The 20,376-nt window shown below is 35.8% G+C and overlaps 1 protein-coding gene across 6 annotated transcripts in view; it reads right to left on the reverse strand.

Annotated features, from left to right (window-relative positions):
• OMA1 (OMA1 zinc metallopeptidase) overlaps nt 1-20,376 on the reverse strand; it is a 91,894-nt gene that overhangs the window by 42,909 nt on the left and 28,609 nt on the right. The window contains exons 8-9 of one of the 6 annotated variants that reach the window (XM_045064601.1): nt 11,044-11,114; nt 9,453-9,492 (exon numbers count right to left, since the gene is read on the reverse strand). The exons of 4 other annotated variants lie outside the window; for them this stretch is intronic. In XM_045064601.1, the coding sequence (XP_044920536.1) occupies nt 9,471-9,492; nt 11,044-11,114 (93 nt within the window). In that variant the 3' untranslated portion in view covers nt 9,453-9,470. Of the gene's footprint in view, nt 1-9,452; nt 9,493-11,043; nt 11,115-20,376 lie in introns of those variants that run through there. One more of the 6 variants, XM_045064599.1, reaches the window with a different exon arrangement.

Consider the following 20,376-nt stretch of genomic DNA (forward strand, 5'->3'; position numbering starts at 1 on the left):
TTGGGAGATGGAGAGGAGAAGTGAGTTGGGGGAAATCGGAGGGGGAGACAAACCATGAGAGACTGTAGACTCTGAGAAACAAACTGAGGTTTTTGGAGGGGGGTAGGGTTTGGGTGAGCCTTTTTGTGGTGGTATTATGGAGGGCACATACTGCATGGAGCACTGGGTGTGGTGCATAAACAATGAATTTTTTAATGCTGAAAAAAATAAAATTAAACTAAATTTAAAAAATTAAGAAATAAAGAAGAATTAACACCAATTTTTGTCAAATTCACACAAAAGAGATGACAAGGAGGGAACACTTCCAAGATCATTTTGCAAAATCAGCATTATCCCAATACCAAAGCCAAAGACACTAAAAAAACTATACACCCAATATCCTGATAAACACAGATTCAAAACTCCTTAACAAAATACTAGAAAACTAAACCCAATAGCACATTGAAATAATTGTACAACAGGGGGATTGGGGGAAAATGGCAGAGTAGAAGATCCTAAGATTATCTCCTGCCATGGATTAATCAAGGCGACAACTACAGGTATTGCAACTCACTATGAAAATGACCTGAAGATTGGCAGAACAGATTTTCACAGTCAAAAATCATAAAAGGAAGGCTACAACAAGAAGTGAAGGAGGGACACAGACACTGTAGGGAACCAAACCTCTGGCACAGCAACCAGTAAAGTAGAGAAACAATAACAAGTACGGAAGAGGAAGGGTATTAGGCCTAACACTGGGCACTGGGGTATTGGGCCTAACACTCAAAAGACAAATCTCCACAATATCTAGCTTTGAAAATAAATGAGAATGTGTGGACTGCAGGAGATGCATTTATTAACACACCAAAAACCTACCTTCTTCACTCTTCAAGACTATAAAAAATAGCTACTGTATTTCCTAAATATAAGTTTAATGCTTCCTGTCACTACCCAGTATGTATGTGTGTGTGTATAATTTGTTCTATATAACTTCTTACATAAAACCTATTATATAAAACACACACACACATATATATGATTTTTAACTTACATGTACATCTAATAAATACAGAGGAGAAGTAAAAAAAAAAAAAAAAGAATGAAAGAAGAAAAAAAGAAAATCAATGAGGCTTAACTCTAAGCGAGCCAGAACACTACAGGAAAATAAGTCTCTGTCTTTAAAAGCCTAGTGCACTATATCATTCGGTCAGAGACCCAGCACAGAAGCATGAATTTAAAAAGTCTTTGTTATACATGAAGATTTATTGTCTAATTTTAGGACGTATGCCAGAGAGGCAGGAATCTGCAGATTTCTCTGGGAAGAGAAGTTATGACAGGCTCCATTCTTCTTGCCTTCCTTTAGCCTAGCTAGCAGGATGCTTGTAGGAGCCAGTTCTGACACTCTGCATCACCTTGCTAGCACCATTTGCCCCACTGCAGCATTCCCCTCCACCCATCCCAGCAGGCACCCCTCCAAAGCAACAGGTCAGGAGCAGTGCTCCTCTAAACTGACTCCTGTCTAGGGGAGGGTAGAAGCAAATGTAACCCTCCAGCATGCCTACAGTATCTCCAGCTAGGTTCCTCAGCCAGCTATGCCATTAGCAAGCCCTGCCCACCAAATGCATCCAGGGCAATCACAGCAGAAAGCTAGGTTAAGGGCTGGCCTTATCCACCAGCATGCCCATGGTGACAACAGCCAACCGTCAGCCAGCTGCGCCAGGGGCAAGCCATGCTCACTGGTGTGTTCACAGTAGTTTCAGCCAGTCATTGCTGACAGGCAGGCTTTAAAGGCCAGCTCCAGCCACCAAGACATCCTCAGCACCCAAAACCAAGCCACAACAGGAGAGTGCATTCAGCTCACACAGGTGACACCCATGGACCATCTGGTTCTGGCAACCAGAGGAACTGAGCTACTGGGCACTACATGACACCTTTCACATTACACTACTACTTTTAAGACCAAGAGACATATCAGACATAGTTAATACACAGAAACAAACAAAGAGAGTCAGACAAAATGAAAAGACAGAGGAATATGTTCCAAACAAAAGAACAAAGTAAAACCCCAGAAAAAAAGCTACACGAAATGGAAATAAGTAATCTTATATGATACAGTTCAAAGTAATGGTGATAAAGATATTCACCACACTTAAGAGAAAAATGGATAAATTCAGTGAGAACTTCAATAAAGAAATAGAAAATATATAGATAAAGAAAATATAAATATATTTATAAATAAATATGATATATTTATATTAAATATTTAAAATATAAAGAGCCAATCAGAGCTGAAGCATACAATAACTGAAATGAAAAATACACCAGAGGGGATCCAAAGCAGATCAGAGGATGCAGAAGAACACATCAGAGATCTAGAATACTGAGTAATGGAAAGCAACCAGGCTGAACAGGGGAAAGAAAAAAAAATTAAAAATAAAGATATGGCACAAATATAGACACATAGATCAATGAAAAATAATAGAAAGCCCAGAAATAAACCCATGTTTATATGGTCAATTAATCTGTAACAAAGGAGGAAAAAATATACAATGGAGAAAATATAGTCTCTTCAATAAATGATGCTGAGAAAACTGGATGACAAGATGCAAAAGAACGAAACTAGACCACTCTCTAATACCATACACAAAAGTAAACTCAAATGGATTAACTAACGACCCAAGTGTGAGACCTGAAAACATAACAATCCTAGAAGAGGACACAGGCGGTGATTTAACATTGGCCACAGCAATATTTTTCTAGATATGTCTCCTAAAGCAAGGGAAACAAAAGCAAAAATAGACTGCTGGGACTACCTTAAAACAGAGCGCTTTTATACAGAGAAGGAAACCATCGACAAAACAAAAACTCAACCTACTAAATGAGAGAAGATATTTACAAATGATACACCTGATAAGGGGTTAATAGCCAAAATATATAAAGAACTTACATAACTCAACACCAAAAAACCCCCGAACAATCCGATTTAGAAATGGGCAGAGGATGTGAACAGACCTTTATTCAAAGACATAAAAATGGTCAGCAGACACATGAAAAACTGTTCCACATCACTAATCATCAGTGAACTACAAAAAGAAAGCACAATAAGATACCACCACACACTTTTAAGAAGGGCTAAAATAAAAAAATCAAGAAATAACAAGTGTTAGTGAGGATGTAGAGTAAAAGCAACCCTCACATACAGCTGGTGGGAATGCAAATTGGTGCAGCCATTGTGGAAAACAGTATAAAAGTCTCTCAAAAAATTAAAAATAGAAATACTATATTATCTAGTAACTCCATTACTGGGTATTTATGCAAAGAAAACAAAAAATGTTAATTTCTAAAGATATATGCACCCTATGTTTATTGCAGCATTATTTATAATAGACAAGATATGAAAGCATTCCAAGTGTCCACTGCCAGATGAATGGATAAAGAAGATATGGTATATATACACAATGGAATATTACACAGCCATAAGAAAGAATGAGATCTTGCTATTTGTGACAACGTGGATAGGCCTAGAGGGTAGTAGACTAAGTGAAAAAGTCAGACCAAGAAAGACAAAAACCATATAATTTCACTTAATGTGGAATCTAAAACAAATGAATAAATAAACAAAAAGCAGAATCAGATCTGCAAATACAGAGAACAAACTGATGGTTGCTGGAGGGAAGTAGGTAGAGGAATAAACAACATGGGTAAAGGAGATTGAGGGATATAAGCTTCCAATTATGGAATTAGTAAGTCACAGGAATAAAAGGTACAGCATGTGAAATACAGTCAATGCTACTGTAAGAGCAGTGTATAATGACAGATTGCAGCTACACTTGTGGTGGGCAGGGTATAACATATAGATATTGAATCAGTATGCTGTACCCCCAAAACTAAAAGAACTTTGTGGATCAACTGTACTCAAATTTAAAAATTAAAAAATTAGGGGCACCTGCATGGCTTAGTGGGTTAAAGCCTCTGCCTTCAGCTCAGGTCATGATATCAGGGTTCTGGGATCGAGCCCCACATCGGGCTCTCTGCTCAGCAGGAAGCCTGCTTCCCCCTCTCTCTCTGCCTACTTCTGCTTACTTGTGATCTCTCTTTGTCAAATAAGTAAGTTTAAAAATCATTTAAAAATAATTTAAAAATTAAACATTAAAATCAAAAGTTTTAAAATGAGGATAGGTTAAGGTACCCCTGGGACAACATCATACTAATATTTGCATTATAAGGGTCCCAGAGAGAGGAGAAGGAAAGATGCAGAAAACTTATTTGAAGAAATAATAGCTGAAAACTTCCCTAAGCTAGGGAAGGAAACAGACATCCAGGTACAGGAAACCATCAGAGACCCAAACAAGGTGAACTCAAGGAGGTCCACCAAGACAAATAATAATTACAATTAAAAGATAAAGTGAGAATCTTAAAAGCTTCATAAGAAAAGCCAATAGTTACATACAAGGAGAACTCAAGGAAAAGGCTACAAAGTAATTATTCAGAAGAACTAAGCCAGAGCAATATAGTATTATATATTCAAAATGCTATAAAGAAAATACCTACAACCAAGAATATTCTACTTGGAGAGGTTATCATTCAGAAATGAAGGAGTGATAAAGAGTTTCCCAGACAAACAAAAGTTCATCACCACTGAAGAGGCCCAAAATTTTTCAGCACATTTTTTAGCACAAAAAATGCTGAACAGTCTTCTTTAAAATGGAAAATAAAAGGCCACAAATAGAAGAAAATTATGGAAGAAAAAAATTTTACTCATAAAAATAAACATACATCTATATGCTGCCTATAAGAGACTCACTTCAGGGCTAAAGACACACAAAGACTGACAGTAAAGGGATGAAAAAGATACTCCATGCAAAGGTAAGCAAAAAAAAAAAAAAAAGAAAAAGAAAAGGGGGGTTACCAGTACTTATATCAGACAAAATAGACTTTAAAAAGAGACAGTAATGAAGGGCATTACATAACAACAAAGGGATAAATCCACTAAGTGAATGTAACAATTGTAAATATCTATGCCCTCAACATAGGACATAGAGAGTGGGGAAAAGACAGTCTAGTTTCTTCAACAAATGATGTTGAATGGCCACACACAAGTGTACGGTACCACTTTCTTATGGAACATACAAAAATAAACTGAAAATGGATTAAATACCTAAATACAAGACTTGAAACCATAAAACTCCTACGAGAAATCATAGGCAGTAATCTCCTTGACATCAGCCTTAGCAATATTTTTCTGGCTATGTCTCCTCCAAGGAACTCAGAGGCAAAAATAAACTACTGAGATGACATCAAACTGAAAAGCTTTTTCACAGTAAAGGAAAGCATCAACAAGATGAAAAGGAAACCTACTGAATAGAGAAGGTTTTTTCAAATAATGTAACTGATAAGGGGTTAATATCCAAAGTATATAAAGAACTCCTACAGTGCAACACCAAAAAAAAAAAAAAAAAAAAAAAAAAAAAAAAAAAAAATCCAATTAACAAAAAAGCAGAGGATCTGAAGAGACATTTTTCCAAAAAAGACATAAAAATGGTCAATGGACACATGAAAAAGATGCTCAACATCACTAATCATCAGGGAAATACAAATCAAAGCCACTATAAGATACCACCTCACACCAGACAGATGGATAGTATCAAAAAGACAAGAAATAGCACATGTTGGCAAAAATGTGAAGAAAAGGAAACCCATGTGCATTGTTGGTGGGAATGTAAACTGGTATAACTACTATGAAAAACAGTATAAAGGTTCCTCAAAAAATAAAGGTAGAAATAACATATGATTCAGTAATTTCACTTCTGGGGATTTACTAAAAAAAAAAAAAAAAAAAAGAAAAGAAAACACCAATTCACAATAGACAAGATACAGAAGCAAATTGAATGTCCATAATAAAGAAGATATGGCACATATATGCAGTGGAATATTACTCAACCATAAATAAAAAATAATTAAATCTTGCCATCCACGGTAACATGGATGGACTTACAGGGTATTATGCTAAGTGAAATAAGTCAGACAGAGATACAAACACATGATCTCACTTAATATGGAATCTACAAAACAAATGAACGGACAACAACAACAACAACAAAACAGAAACAGACTCAAAAATATAAAGAACAGTGGGGAGGGGTTGGAGGAGTAGGAAAGAAAGCTGAATAGGTATAAAATTCCAGTTACAAAATAAATAAGTCCTGAGGATGAAAAGTACAGAATAGGGAATATAGTCAATAATATTGTAATAACTTTGGATGGTGACAGATTGTAATAACACTTAACACAAACATTGTGTAATGAATACAATCATTGAATCACACTATGTTGTATGCCTGAAGTTAAAATGGACCATACTTCAGCTAATTTTTTTTTCATTGTAAAAATAAGCTGTATTTAGCCTGAAAAAACAAATCATACACTATGACCGAGTAAGATTTACTTCTAGGATGCAAGGATGATTCGCCATATAAAAATCAAGTAATGCGATACAGTACATTAACAAAATGAAGGATAGAAATTATATGATCATCTCAACAGATGCAGAAAAAACACGTGACAAACTTTACCACCTTTTCATTAAAAAAAAACAGTCAACAAACTAGGAATAGAAGGCAATTACTTTAATATAATAAAAACCGTATATGAAAAAAACCCTAGCAAACAACATAATCAATGATGAAAAACAAAATTTTTCCTCTAACATCAAGAACACTCTCATCATTCTATTCAACACAGCATCAGAACTAGGAAGAGCAATTATGCAGAAAGAAAAAGAAGAAAAAGTACACAAATCAGAAAAAAAGAAGTAAAATTATCTTAGTTTGCAGATGGCATGATCTTGTACATAGAAAACACTAAAGATGCCACAAAAGAAAACTGCTAGAATAAATGAATTTATCAAAATTTCAAGTTACAAAAATAACATAAAATTCAGTTGTGTTTCTATAACCTAAAAACAAACTGTCTGAAAAGCATATTAAGTCAATAATGCCACCTAGCATCAAAACAATAAAATACTTAGGAGTAAATACAACTAAAAAGATCAAGACTTATATACTACAAGCTATGAAACAATGATCAACGAAATTAAAGAACATATAAAGAAATTAAAAGATATCCTGTGCTCATGGATGGGAAGACTTAATGTTGTTAAAATCCCCATTGTACTCAGAGCAATCTACAGATTCAATACAATTTCTATCAATATCCCAATAGTATTTTTTACAGGAATAGAAAAAACAATTGTAGGGCCTCCCAGGTAGCTCAGCCAGTTAAGTGGCTGCCTTTGGCTCCAGCCATGAACCCTGGGTCCTGGGATTGAGCCCACGTCAAACTCCCTGCTCAGTAGGGAACCTGCTTCTCCCTCTCCCTCTTCCCCCAATTATGCTCTCTCACTCTCTAGTTCAAATAAATAAATAAAATCTTTTTTTTAACCCTAAAATTCACAAAGAACCACCAAAGATCCCCAAAAGGCAAAATATTTGTAATAAAGAAGAAGAAAAGTAAAGGTATCATACTTCCTAATTTCAAAATGTGTTACAAAGCTGCAATAATTAAAACATAATCAATAATTAAAACATAATTATACTGGCAGAAAGACAGATATACAGACCATCTGAACAGAATACAGAGCCCAGAAATAATCCAGTCAAGTGATCTTTGACAAAAGTGCCAAAAATATACAATGGAAAAAAACAGTCTCTTCATTAAATGGTGTTGGGAAAACTGGATATTCCCATATAGAACAATGGAATCGGACCTTCATTTTACACCACAGACAAAAATCAATTCAAGATGTATTAAAACCTTAAGCACAGAACTTGAAACATGTGAAACTCCTCAAAGAAAATATAGGGGGAAAAGTTTCATGACATTGATCTTGGCAATGATTCCTTGGATATGACACCCAAAGCACAAGCAACAAAAGCAAAAACTGACACATGGGACTACATCAAACTAAAAAGCTTCTGCACAATGAAGAAAATAATTAACAGAGTGAAAAGGCAACCTCCAGGATGGGAGAAAATATCTGCAAACCATACAACTAATAAGGGGTTAATACTTCATACAAAAACTCTTATATAACAATAACCAAAAAACAAATAACAATTAAAATTGGGAAAAAAAAACTTAAATAGTCCTCCAAAAACAACATAAAAATGACCAATAGGTATATTTAGAAATCCTCAACATCACTAGCCGCCAGGATAAAGGAAATAAAAAACCACAATGAGAGGTCACCACACATCTGTCAGGATGGCTGATTTAAAAAATAAACAAATAAAAGGGTAAGTGTTAGTGAGAACACAGAGAAGAGTGGAACCCTAGTATACTGTCAGTGGAATGTAAAACAGTACAGCCACTACAGAAAACAGTATGTACGTTTCTCAAAAAATTAAAAATAGAACTATTATATGATCCAACATTTCCACGTATGGGTACTTATATAAAAGAACTGAAAGCGGTATCTCCAACAGGTATCAGCATTCTTACGTTCATTGCAGCGTTACGCATAACAATCAAGATGTGGAAACAATCTAAATGTCCATCAGTGGGAAAATGGAGAAAGAAAAGTGGTATATACATACAATAAAATATTATTCAGTTTTTAAAAAAAAGGAAATCCTATCACATGCAGCAACATGGATAAACTTTGGGGATATTATGCTAAGTGAAATAAACCTAGTCACAAAAGGACAAATATAGCATGATTCCACTTATGTGAGGGATTTAAAATAGTCAAACTCGGGGCGCCTGGGTGGCTCAGTTGGTTGGACGACTGCCTTCAGCTCAGGTCATGATCCTGGAGTCCCGGGATTGAGTCCCACATCGGGCTCCCAGCTCCATGGGGAGTCTGCTTCTCCCTCTGACCTCCTCGCTCATGTTCTCTCTCACTGTCTCTCTCTCAAATAAATAAATAAAATCTTTAAAAAAAAATAAAATAAAATAAAAAATAAAATAAAATAATAAAATAGTCAAACTCACATAAGCAGAGGGTAGATGGTGGCTGCCAGGGCTGGGTATAGGGAGATACAACGTTGCTATTCAAAAGGCAGAAAGTTTCAGTTATAAAAGATGAATAAAGTCTAAAGATCTGCTGTACCACCCTGTGCCTACAGTTAATAGTACTGTATTATACAAATTAAAAATTTGTTAAGATGATAGATCTCACGTTAAACATTCTTGCCACAGTAAAAAAAAAAAAGATAAAATGATAACTATTTATCAAAATTACAGATCAATTATAGATCAAAATAGAAATATTTAGAAAATAAATATTCAGTTCATCACAAGCCTAACTCACTTGCCTCAATACAAATTATGGCAGGGATGCCTGGATGGCTCAGTTGGTTGAGTATCCAACTCTTGGTTCTGGCTCAGGTCACGATCTCAGGGTCCTGTGACTGAGCCCTGTGTTGGGCTCTGTGCTTGGGATGGAGTCCACTTGAGATTTTCTCTCTCTCTCCCTCTGCCCCTCCTTCTACTTACATGCTCTCTTCTTCCTCTCTAAAACAAATAAATAAAATCTTTTTTAAAAAAGTAAAGTAAGGAACTTGTGTTTACCAAGTGTCCACAAGTACATTAAGAAAAAGTGGATAATTTCTAGACTGGGTTTTCTTCTTTAAAATAGAACTAGTTATTGTCAGAGTTAACTTCTTAAAATAGAATTAGTTATTGTCAGAGTTAACCAGAGTTCTCTCAGCGAAATACATAGGTCCCGGAATACTTTTTGAGGCATTATACTGGGACAATGGGAAAAGGAGAAACAAAAAGACTGGGTTCAAAATACCATTTATTTTATTTAACTAATAATTACTTACATGGAGCTAAATGCCAGGTATTGTCTAAGCGTATGACTAATATTAACTAACTGAATCATCATAACAAACTTCTGAGTTAAGTACTATTATTACACTCATTTTACAGATAAGAAGAAACCAAGACCCACGAGGTCAAGTAATTTGTTGAAAATAACATAACTAGTAAGTGACAGAGTTAGGATTTAAACACAAGTAAAATGATTGAAGTGTTTGTGACCTTGGGCCAATAGCTTAGTCTCCTAGAGTCTCAGATTCATCTATAAAAATGAAATGAGAGCAGGAGATCATTAGGATTAAATGTGATAACTTTTATAAAGTAGTCAGTCCAGATCCAGAACACAGTGGATGGGGGTATAGCTCAGTGGTAGAGCATTTGACTGCAGAACACAGTGGATACTATTTTTACTCTTACTTTCCCCTGGTGAGCAACCAATATTATAGGATATTAGGTTCGGTCATAAGTGATGATATCACAAATTTACAACTAAAGAAGGATTAAGTTTAATTATCAACATGCATGAATATGCATTAAGGGACATATTAATTGAAAAAGAATTTGCTTCTATTCAATTAGAAACTCAGTGGGATATGATATTCATAAGAGTACAATAGTAGAAAAGCTATGCTTCTATTTGAACATTTTCCAATGCCAAAACAACACTGGAAAAATTGTATAAATAAATCCAGACCCAGTATATCCTACCTGTAGCCAAAATTTTCATTAAAAACGTTAACGATAAAAGCATCTCTGAATTTTGCTTTACATTCACCTAGATTCTCCAACAAAACTCCTGTCAGCGATAACCCTAAGAGGTAAAGTCTGACATTAGCAGTTCAGAGTCATTTTTTAGAAAGCCATTAACAGTTTACAATTGTCTCAGTCCTTTTGACATCCTCTCCTGTATTTCACAGACAAGTGGTTGGTAAAATAGCTATCTGAGATAATACTACAAAGGACTATGGCACAAGGGTAGTTTGACTCCCAGAGGTAGAAGAACACACTGAGGCTATTTTAAGATACCATTTAAAAAGACCAAACATAAACCTGATGATTCACATACCTGTACCCCTGGGGCAAATAATATATTATATGTTACTCAAAAAAATTAAAAAAAAAAAAAAAGACTGAACAGATTTTTTAAAAATGGCGATCTTAGAGGTAGTGCAGCAGAAAACCGAAATTATAGAACTGTAGAAAGTGGAACTGTAGAAAGTTCCACTTCATAAACAAATGTACCTTTGTTGAAAAATCTTGCTATTTGTGAGACCTTCGTCAGGTTCCTTGGTTTCTCTATCCCTGAGTTTCATCTGTAAGATGAGGATAATAATAACACCTATTGTTCACAGGGTTGTTATGAAAATTACAGAGTTAACACACGCAAACACATGCACGTGCCCTGCACGTAGAGATGTTAGTTTACATTACTGCCATTTGTTGTCACTATCATCATCAGTGTTATCAGCACTACTGTCATCACTGTCACCACCAACTGCCAGGAAACTGGTTCTCCCCATCTCTCACTTTCATACATTCACTGTCCCAATACCTCTGATGGCATCACTCACTAAAGCTCACTTTACCGTGGAACCCATTTCTTGTATAAACAACATTTTACAATCAATACTTAAAAATTGCTCTTTTCCAACTGAATGTGACATAGGCTCAAGATGGTTTCAAGTAAACCATTCTCAATATCTGCCCATCCCTTTCATTAAAAACAAAACAAAAGAACCTTGACTTACCAAAACCATTTTATATGCCCTAACAAAGAGAAGTAGGAAGACTTGCATCATTTTGTTAATTCATTTCATTTTAAAGTTTCTTGCATCTTTTGATTGCCAACATGTCAGTTTATCAATCAATACAATAAAGTTTTAATAAATTTCCATGTACATATTTTTCCCCCCATGCTCAAGTTTTATCTTAAGATTCAACATTTGGAGCTAAAATCATTGCAACTAAAAAAATGAAATGAATACACAAAACCTTGTCTCATTTGTCTAGGTGATACAATGAGGTTCACGCTTTATGAAAATCTACATTGTAACACACTTAGTAAATGAGATGTTCTCCCCATTTACTGTTTTTTATTCTTAAATAACTAAGCAAAGCACCTAAAATATCAATCCAAATAGAACATAAAAATAGTGTTCTATGACAAAGGCTCAGATTACCAACTTGGAAAACTGAGACCTGGGCATAGGCTCTTTCTAACTAGGTGCATATTATAGGAGAAATCACCTCTTTGGACCCCAATTTCCTTATCCGTAAAAGGAGAAGATGGATTAGATTATCTCCAACTTTCTTTCCTGTTCCAAAAGTCCATGATTTTAACCTATTATTTACAGAAATTTTAGAATTTTTATTTTATTTTTTTGACAAAACTAGATTCTATTACCTATTTCTGTCACTAGATGGTGCTATCTGCATAGTTATTCAGGCTACTTGAAGAAACCATCTGGCAGCATCTCTGTACATCAACACTTAACAAATTTGGGGGCTTTCTAGGCCATTATAGCAGATTCAAGATCTCTGTCTCCATCCCCACCCCCGCATCCCCATTAAACACCAGTAATCTCTACTACCTAATCACTGTGATAATCACCATCACATACAGTGAGTGCCCTACTAAAAGGTGGCTCCTGCATTAAAACCACTGAAAAAAAATTAGTTTCCTTTTTCATATTTAAAAAATAGATACTAGAAAATAAAAATGACTTACTTGTGGTGAGATCACTCATTTATGTAAATGACTGTAAAGTGTTGAATTATCTTTACAGTGACAAATGAATACACACCTACACATAAAATCAAATAGTTTGATTGTCATCTGGTAACTGTACATCTAGTTATTATTCTCTGGGTCACACCTTAGCCCAACCAGTTTTTACCAACCCTGTATTAGTCTTTCTGATAATTTATGTAATGATAAACTAAATGTCTTATAAATGAAAAATTATAACCATAAAAATATAAACTCAAACCCAATAACAAAGCACAACTAGAGAGCACTCTAAGGGAGGCAAGCTGCCTATTTTCAGAGACCTCCTGAATAACCTGATTTTAATGAATTTTCCATATTATGTCTAGTTCATGGCCTTAAAATCTCATAAATCTAATGAGACAGCATGTGACCAACAGATACATCTCACAGGAACAGTTCCCATTAACCAAGTCCATAAGATTGATAAAAAAGCAGAATATCAACTTGTTTAAAAACAGAGCTACCCTGTGACCCTGCAATTGCACTACTGGGCATTTACCCCAAAGATACAGATGTAGTGAAAAGAAGGGCCATCTGTACCCCAGTGTTCATAGCAGCAATGTCCACAATAGCCAAACTGTGGAAAGAGCCAAGATGCCCTTCAAGAGACAAATGGATAAAGATGATATGGTCCATATATACAATGGACTATTACTGAGCCATCAGAAAGGATGAATACCCAACTTTTGCAACAGCCATGGATGGATGGAACTGAAGAATATTATACTAAATGAAAGAAGTCAAGCAGAGAAAGTCAATTATCATATGGTTTCACTTATTTGTGGAATGTAAGGAATAGTATGGAGGACATTAGGAGAAGGAAGAGAAAAATGAAGGGGGAGTCAAAGGAAGAGATGAACCACGAGAGACTATGGACTCCAGGAAACAAACTGAGGGTTTCAGAGGGGAGGGGTTTCAGCGGATGGTTACCCCCTTGATGGGTATTAAGGGAGACACGTATTGCATGGAGCACTGGGGGTCACACACAAACAGTGAGTCATGGAGGAGTGCCTGGGTGACTCACTTGTTAAGCATCTGCCTTGGGTTCAGGTCATGATCCCAGGGTCCTGGGATGGAGCTCCACATCATTGGGCTCACTGCTCAGTACGAATCCTGCTTATCCCTCTCCCACTCCCCTTGCTTGTGTTCTGTCTCTCTCTTTTTCTCTGTTAAATAAATAAATAAAATCTTTAAAAAAAATGAATCACAGAACACTACATCAAAAACTAATGATATACTATATGATGACTAACATAATTAAAAAAAAAAAAAGAAGTTCTCAAAAAAAAAAAAAGAATATCAACTTGTTAATGTGTGGCAATAACTACTACTGCCAAAACTACCAAGGGCACAGGGCACCTGCATCCTCAATTCATCATGTTCTTTCCCTTTTAGGCATGGAACCAAGGAAGCCAGGCTATAAAGACAAGGTTGCCTAATAAGGACAGAATTAGGAATAAGATAATTACATTCTGTGATTTAAATATTAAATGGCAAGAAGTCAAGAAAGTCTCATGCATCAATGTCCAAAAAGAGGATTCAAGCCACAACTAAGAATCAAGTGGAGGACATGTAAAATAACCCTCTGAGGTAGTAGTATCATTATTCCCATTTTTTAGACTAGAAAAGAGACTTAGAAAGGGTAAGTGATTTGCACACAATGACGAAAAGAGACAAGAAGTTGAACACAGGTCAGTCTGACTCAGGAGTCCAAGGTCCCAACCTCTATGCTGGGTAAGATATAAAAAGATATAAAATCTCTTGCCACTGGTGCTCTTGAACTCTACATTTTAGCACAGTGAGCTTTTAACTCCTGGACTAAGCAATCATTACTTTTGCCTTTGAACATGCTGTCCACATGCCAAACACCCCCATCAACATCTTCACCAGGAAAACTACTACTTAGCTTTCAGATGTCTTCTGTAAATAACTTTTTCTCAGTCTAATCTCTAGGCCAAGTTCTCATTCCTAGCTAATGTTACATTTCTGCTCTCTTTTTTTCAGGGGATCTTGTGTATCTCTGTCACAATACTTTAAACTATAAAAATCACTTATTTAATGTCTCTGCTTTTTACTCAAATTCTGACCTCCATAATGGTATTGTGTATCCCTACATTCTAGAAGATGATATATACACTGAATCAATAAATAGAAATCAACATAATAGGTCAAAAAAGGTCTATGTATATCAATGTAAAAAGTGTCACCTTGGTTTCAAAGATGTCTTCTAATAGGGTTTATTAACAAATATGAAAAAGAATGTGCCAATCAAAAGTAGAATAAGAAAACTCTGAAGGCAAATGCTGGCCAGTGTCCACTTAAGTCTTACCTTGAGAAAGTAAATGTCCTAGCTGCCTGGACCTAACTATTATGAGAAGGGAAATATGACTGGAGTCGATGAAAGCTGTAATGAGGCTGGCAGAAAAGTTCAGGTAAAATGCCAATGGTGGAGACAGAAACATACTGAGATGCATTTTATAGATATAACTACCCACACTTGGTAAAAAATTCCACATGAATGATAAAAAAGAAGGAAGTATTAAGGAGGACTCCAGATTTTTTCCAAAAGCTACTAAATAGAAAGTGGTTTATTTATTGGGGAAAGGAAGACTAGAAGTAGATGTAAGGGGAAAATCAAGGATATATTGAACATACTAGTTTTGAGATACTTGTGAAACAGAAAGAGGAAATAATAGGCAGATATTTTGTTTTGTTTTTTTGTTTTTAATTTTTTGACTATAGCTGAAACACAGGCATATATTTAAGTATAAATGATTAGAAGACTAGTGCTCCTAGGACTTTAATTGTATTGATTCTATAATATAGATCCAATTACCATTCCTATCCTATAGATGGGGAGAACTGAAGTATAGAAAGGATAAAAAGCTCACCCAGGATCACATAGAGCTGGCAAAGCAGATCCTCAGACTTGCCCAGTCAAGTTCCTGAGCTTGCTCATTATCATTATACTACATTGCTTCTTTGGCAGCTGATACCCTCACACCATGGGGACTCCAGAAAGGTTCTGTATCTGATACTCAAGAAAAAAGGGCTCAGGTGTAAGATTGAAGTAGAGAATTAAAGAAGAGTCTCCACAATGAATGAGATAACCCCACCTCCCTCTCCTTTCCCAACCCTTAAATGACAGCAGCCAGTTTTACAGGATTCTTCTGCAAAGACACTTTAAAAGCCACAGACAGGGTCTACATATATTCCATGTGGAAGTTCCCAAAGAGAGAACTAGCTCACTGCCCTATCTATCTTACAGTGGAGTCTGCTATCCCTAGGTTTGGATACCTAGGTATATACAGAGCTTCTGAAAAGTTTCTTAGTGAGTTCTTCTAAGATATGGACAATCACGAGTTACAAATTTGGGGATGTACACATTCCATTCATGAGACTAATGGTACTGGATTTGATCTCCCACCACAAATAACCATAAAACCGGACAGACTACATGAGGCAAATATTTTCAGGTACCGGACAAAAGGCAAGATTAGACCGTGATTCTTGAGAAAAAGAGACACACTGTGTACTGCAACTCCTGGATTTGCATCTGCTCTCTGTCTGGAGGCAGTTTCCTGACCACACTGTAAGGGGTAGAACCCAAGCAGAACATGGGAAGTTTGGCTAAGCTAAGGAGTTAGAAGATAAGAGTTTAGGACTGCAAGGAGTAGTTGGAATTTGTGGGTTAAGGTACCAGAAAGAAGCTCACCCCAGAAATTGGCAGAGTTTCCTTGAGGGTACCTTAACCTAGATTTCATCAAAATTAAAAATGTTTGCTCTGAAAAAAAAAGAGAGAAAGAAAACCAAAAAACACAACACACATACAACTTTGTTAAGAAAGATGAGCCACAGACAAGGAACAACCATTTTCAAATCACATATCCAACAAATGACTGTATCCAGAATACGAAAAAATACTCCAGAGTGAATAATAAGAAAACAGACAATCCGATTAGAGTATGGAGGAGAAAAAAAACTGAACGATAATTAACCAAGAAGGAATACAAATAGCAAATAAGCACACAAAAACATTAATCAGGTTTATAAAAGATTAAATATTCCATAAAAAGAAATCAATTGTTTAAACCTACTGAGTCAAGAAATTACAAAATAAACACAGTATGTGGAAATATAGAGAGCAGTAAACAGATAAAGAAGTTAAGGGGACTTTCACTTCCAGAGTATAAGGCGGAGGTGCAGTAAGGGCTATTATTTCCCATTACGAGTTTATAAAACTAAACAGCTTTTTATACTATAATGAAATGTGTAGCTAATCACACAAATATATAGATATTTTTACAGGGGAGTGGTGTTAATAGTGTCAAATGTTACTAAGATAAAGAACAAGATAAACATAGAAAAGCTGCATGGGATATGACAACATAGAGACTAGTTGATCTTGAGAAATATAACTGTGGTAGAGGGATAAGATCAGAAACAAAACTGCAGCAACAAACTTTGAAATCATACACCCTTGGGTTTGAATCATGGTTTTACCATTTTGTACCTATAAGAAGGTACCTTATTCTATCTGGGCTTCAGTTCCTTTATCAGTGAGATGGAGATAATGATACTAATCACTAGTTCACAGAGTTACTAAAGGATTAGGCCAGACAATATATATAACATACTAAGCACGGTATCAGAATATAGTGTTGAATGACAAATAATAGCATTATAATCTAAACAGGTGGTATCACAGAATAAATGCTGGTATCAATATAACATCTAAGGTTCTTATACTGCTCCTCCCTTTTGATAGGAAATAAATACTTGTACTGAGACGGCATTTTTATATCCTAAGTGCTCCAGGGGTACCTGGGTGGTTCAGTCGGTTAAGTATCTGACTTTGGCTCAGGTCACGATCCTGGCAGCCTGAGATCAGGCCCTGTATCCAGGTCTTTGCTCAGCGGGGAGCCCGCTTCTCCCTCTGCATACCCCCACTTGTACTCATGCTCTATCTCACTCAAATTAATAAATATTTTTCTTAACAAAGAACATTATAGCCTAAGTGCTCCATAACAAAGATATTGCCTGTATCACTATGGATCCATGACTTAATACATGTAGCAATGTTGTTTTCTCCTTTGAACTAAGTACTATGTCACAACTGGCAAAAGGTCAACTCATCCACAACACAATTATTTAGATATGCTTTAGAAAATGAAATCATAGTTGTAGCTATCCAGATACACTCTTAAAAAATAGATGGCTTGCATATTATAGATAATCAAAGGAATATCAATATTTGCTAACCTAATTTCATTCTTCTTTCTTTTTTTTTTTTAAGATTTTATTTATTTATTTGAAATAGAGAGAGAGAGATCACAAGTAGGCAGAGAGGCAGGCAGAGAGAGTGAGAAGCGGACTCCCTGCTGAGCAGAGAGCCCGATGCGGGCCTCGATCCCAGTACCCTGAGATCATGACCTAAGCCGAAGGCAGAGGCTTAACCCACTGAGCCACCCAGGCGCCCTCATTCTTCTTTCTTAAATACCACAGAAAATTTATCTTACCAAGTCACCCAAAAACATAAAATTGACATTTGATCACTCAAAGTAGTAATTTCCAAACCTGCCTAGATAGCAGAAATCACTTGGAAGTTCCTAAACATATTCAGATTCAGAGTTTCATCACCCTGCTACTGATCCAAGTGTGGGGCCTAGAATATGTATTTTGAAAATCTACCAAGAAAAACATTAAGAGAAAAAGGCCATCTTCAAAAGAAGAAATAGTCAATAAAAATGAAACAATATTCTCAACTTTACTACTAGGCAAGAGAATGCAAATATTTAAAAGCAACGAGATTCCATTTTTTGTCCAAATTAACAAAAATTAAAGATATTGAAAACAGGGCTGATGCAGGTATTTAAAAAAAGGGTATTGCGATGTGTCACTGGTTAAGGTTTGCCATAACATTCTGTAATAACAGGAAGTATCTTTTTAAAACAAACATAGCAGTGCCAGCAATCCCACCCTACTGCTATGTAAGTGCAAGGAACATAAGGATATGTGAATAAGGATGCCAACTACATTTGAGACTGTTCTTGTTTCTTGAGAAAGGCTTGTATTGCTATTTATTTTTCTCTTAGGACTGCCTTTGCTGCACCCCAAAGATTTTGAACAGTTGTGTTTTCATTTTCATTTGTTGCCATGAATTTTTAAAATTCTCCTTTAATTTCCTGATTGACCCATTCATTCTTTAGTAGGATGTTCTTCAGCCTCCATGTATTTGAGTTCTTTCCAACTTTCCTCTTCTGATTTTTTAGTTCTACTTTCAAAGCACTGTGGTCCAAAAATATGCAGGGAATGATACCAATCTGTTGGTACTAGTTGAGACCTGATTTGTGATCCAGGATATGGTCTGTTCTGGAGAATGTTCCATGTGCACTAGAGAAGAATATATATTCTGTTGCTTTGGGATGGAATGTTCTGAATTTATCTGTGAAGTCTACCTGGTCCAGTGTGTCATTTAAAGCCTTTATTTCCTTGTTGATCTTTTGCTTAGATAATCTGTCAACTTAGTCAGGGGGTGTGAATGTCCCCTACTATTATTGTATTATTGTCAATGTGTTTCTTTGATTTGGTTTTTAATTGGCTTATATAAGTGGCTGCTCCCATACTAGGGGCATAGATATTTAAAATTGTTAGATCTTCTTATTGGATAGACCCTTTAAGTATGATACAGGGTCCTTCCTCATCTCTTATCATAGTCTTTGGTTTAAAATCTAATTTGTCTAATATAAGGATTGCCACCCCAGCTTTCTTTTGATGTCCATTAGCATAGTAAATGGTTTTCCACACCCTCACTTTAAATCTGGAGAAGTCTCTGAGTTTCTTGTAGACAGCATATCGAAGGGTCTTTTTTTTTTATCCATTCTGAAACCCTGCCTTTTGATTGGGGCATTTAGCCCTAATTTACATTCAAGGTAACTATTGAAAGATATGAATTTAGTGCCATGTATTACCTGTAAGGTGACTGTTACTGTATATTGTCTCTGTTCCTTTCTGGTTTATGTTACTTTTAGGCTCTCTCTTTGCTTAGAGGATCCCTTTCAATATTTCCTATAGGGCTGGTTTGATGTTTGCAAATTCTTTTAGTTTTTGTTTGTCCTGAAGATTTTTATCTCCCCTTCTACTTTCAATGACAGCCTAGCTGCATATAGTATGAAAAAAATTGAGGAAGACACAAAGAAATGGAAAAATGTTTCATGCTCACGGATTGGAAATGTCTATGCTACCAAGAAAATGTGAAAATGTCTATGCTACCAAGAGCCATCTACACATTTAATGCAATCCCTATCAAAATACCATCAACTTTTTTCAAAGAAAAGATTTCAGTGAAATCTGTTAAATTCTAAGCAATGAAGAGCCAGAGGCTGAGAATACAAGTAAAACTCAAAAGAAATCCAAGTAGAAAGAGGTGACTAAGGAGAGTTTTCAGCCATCCAGCAGGGCTAGAGAGCCAAAACTTACAAGTTAGGCTTAACAAGGCAGCCAAATTTGAGAAGCTAAGATTTGAAAAATAGGAGGGCAAAGACACCACTGGATGCCAGTTCAACAAGGCATCTTATTAATTCTTAAGCTGCACAGGGCACTTTTAAAACAAAAAGTTGATGAAAACTGAATAGAGATTTCAATAGTCTCATGGTGCTAGTGAATCAAAAACTGAAAAACCACTACACAGGAGGAACTTAGTAAATACTCCATGCCTTCAGCAGACCTCCCTGTACAGCAATACTCTTATAAATGAAGGTGAGTACAGGTAAATTGAAACTTATGAAGACCCAGCTCAGGCTCTG

Source organism: Mustela putorius, unplaced genomic scaffold (genome assembly GCF_011764305.1).
Source record: "Mustela putorius furo isolate JIRA1106 unplaced genomic scaffold, ASM1176430v1.1 tig00003853_pilon_pilon_pilon, whole genome shotgun sequence".
Lineage (NCBI taxonomy): Eukaryota > Metazoa > Chordata > Mammalia > Carnivora > Mustelidae > Mustela > Mustela putorius.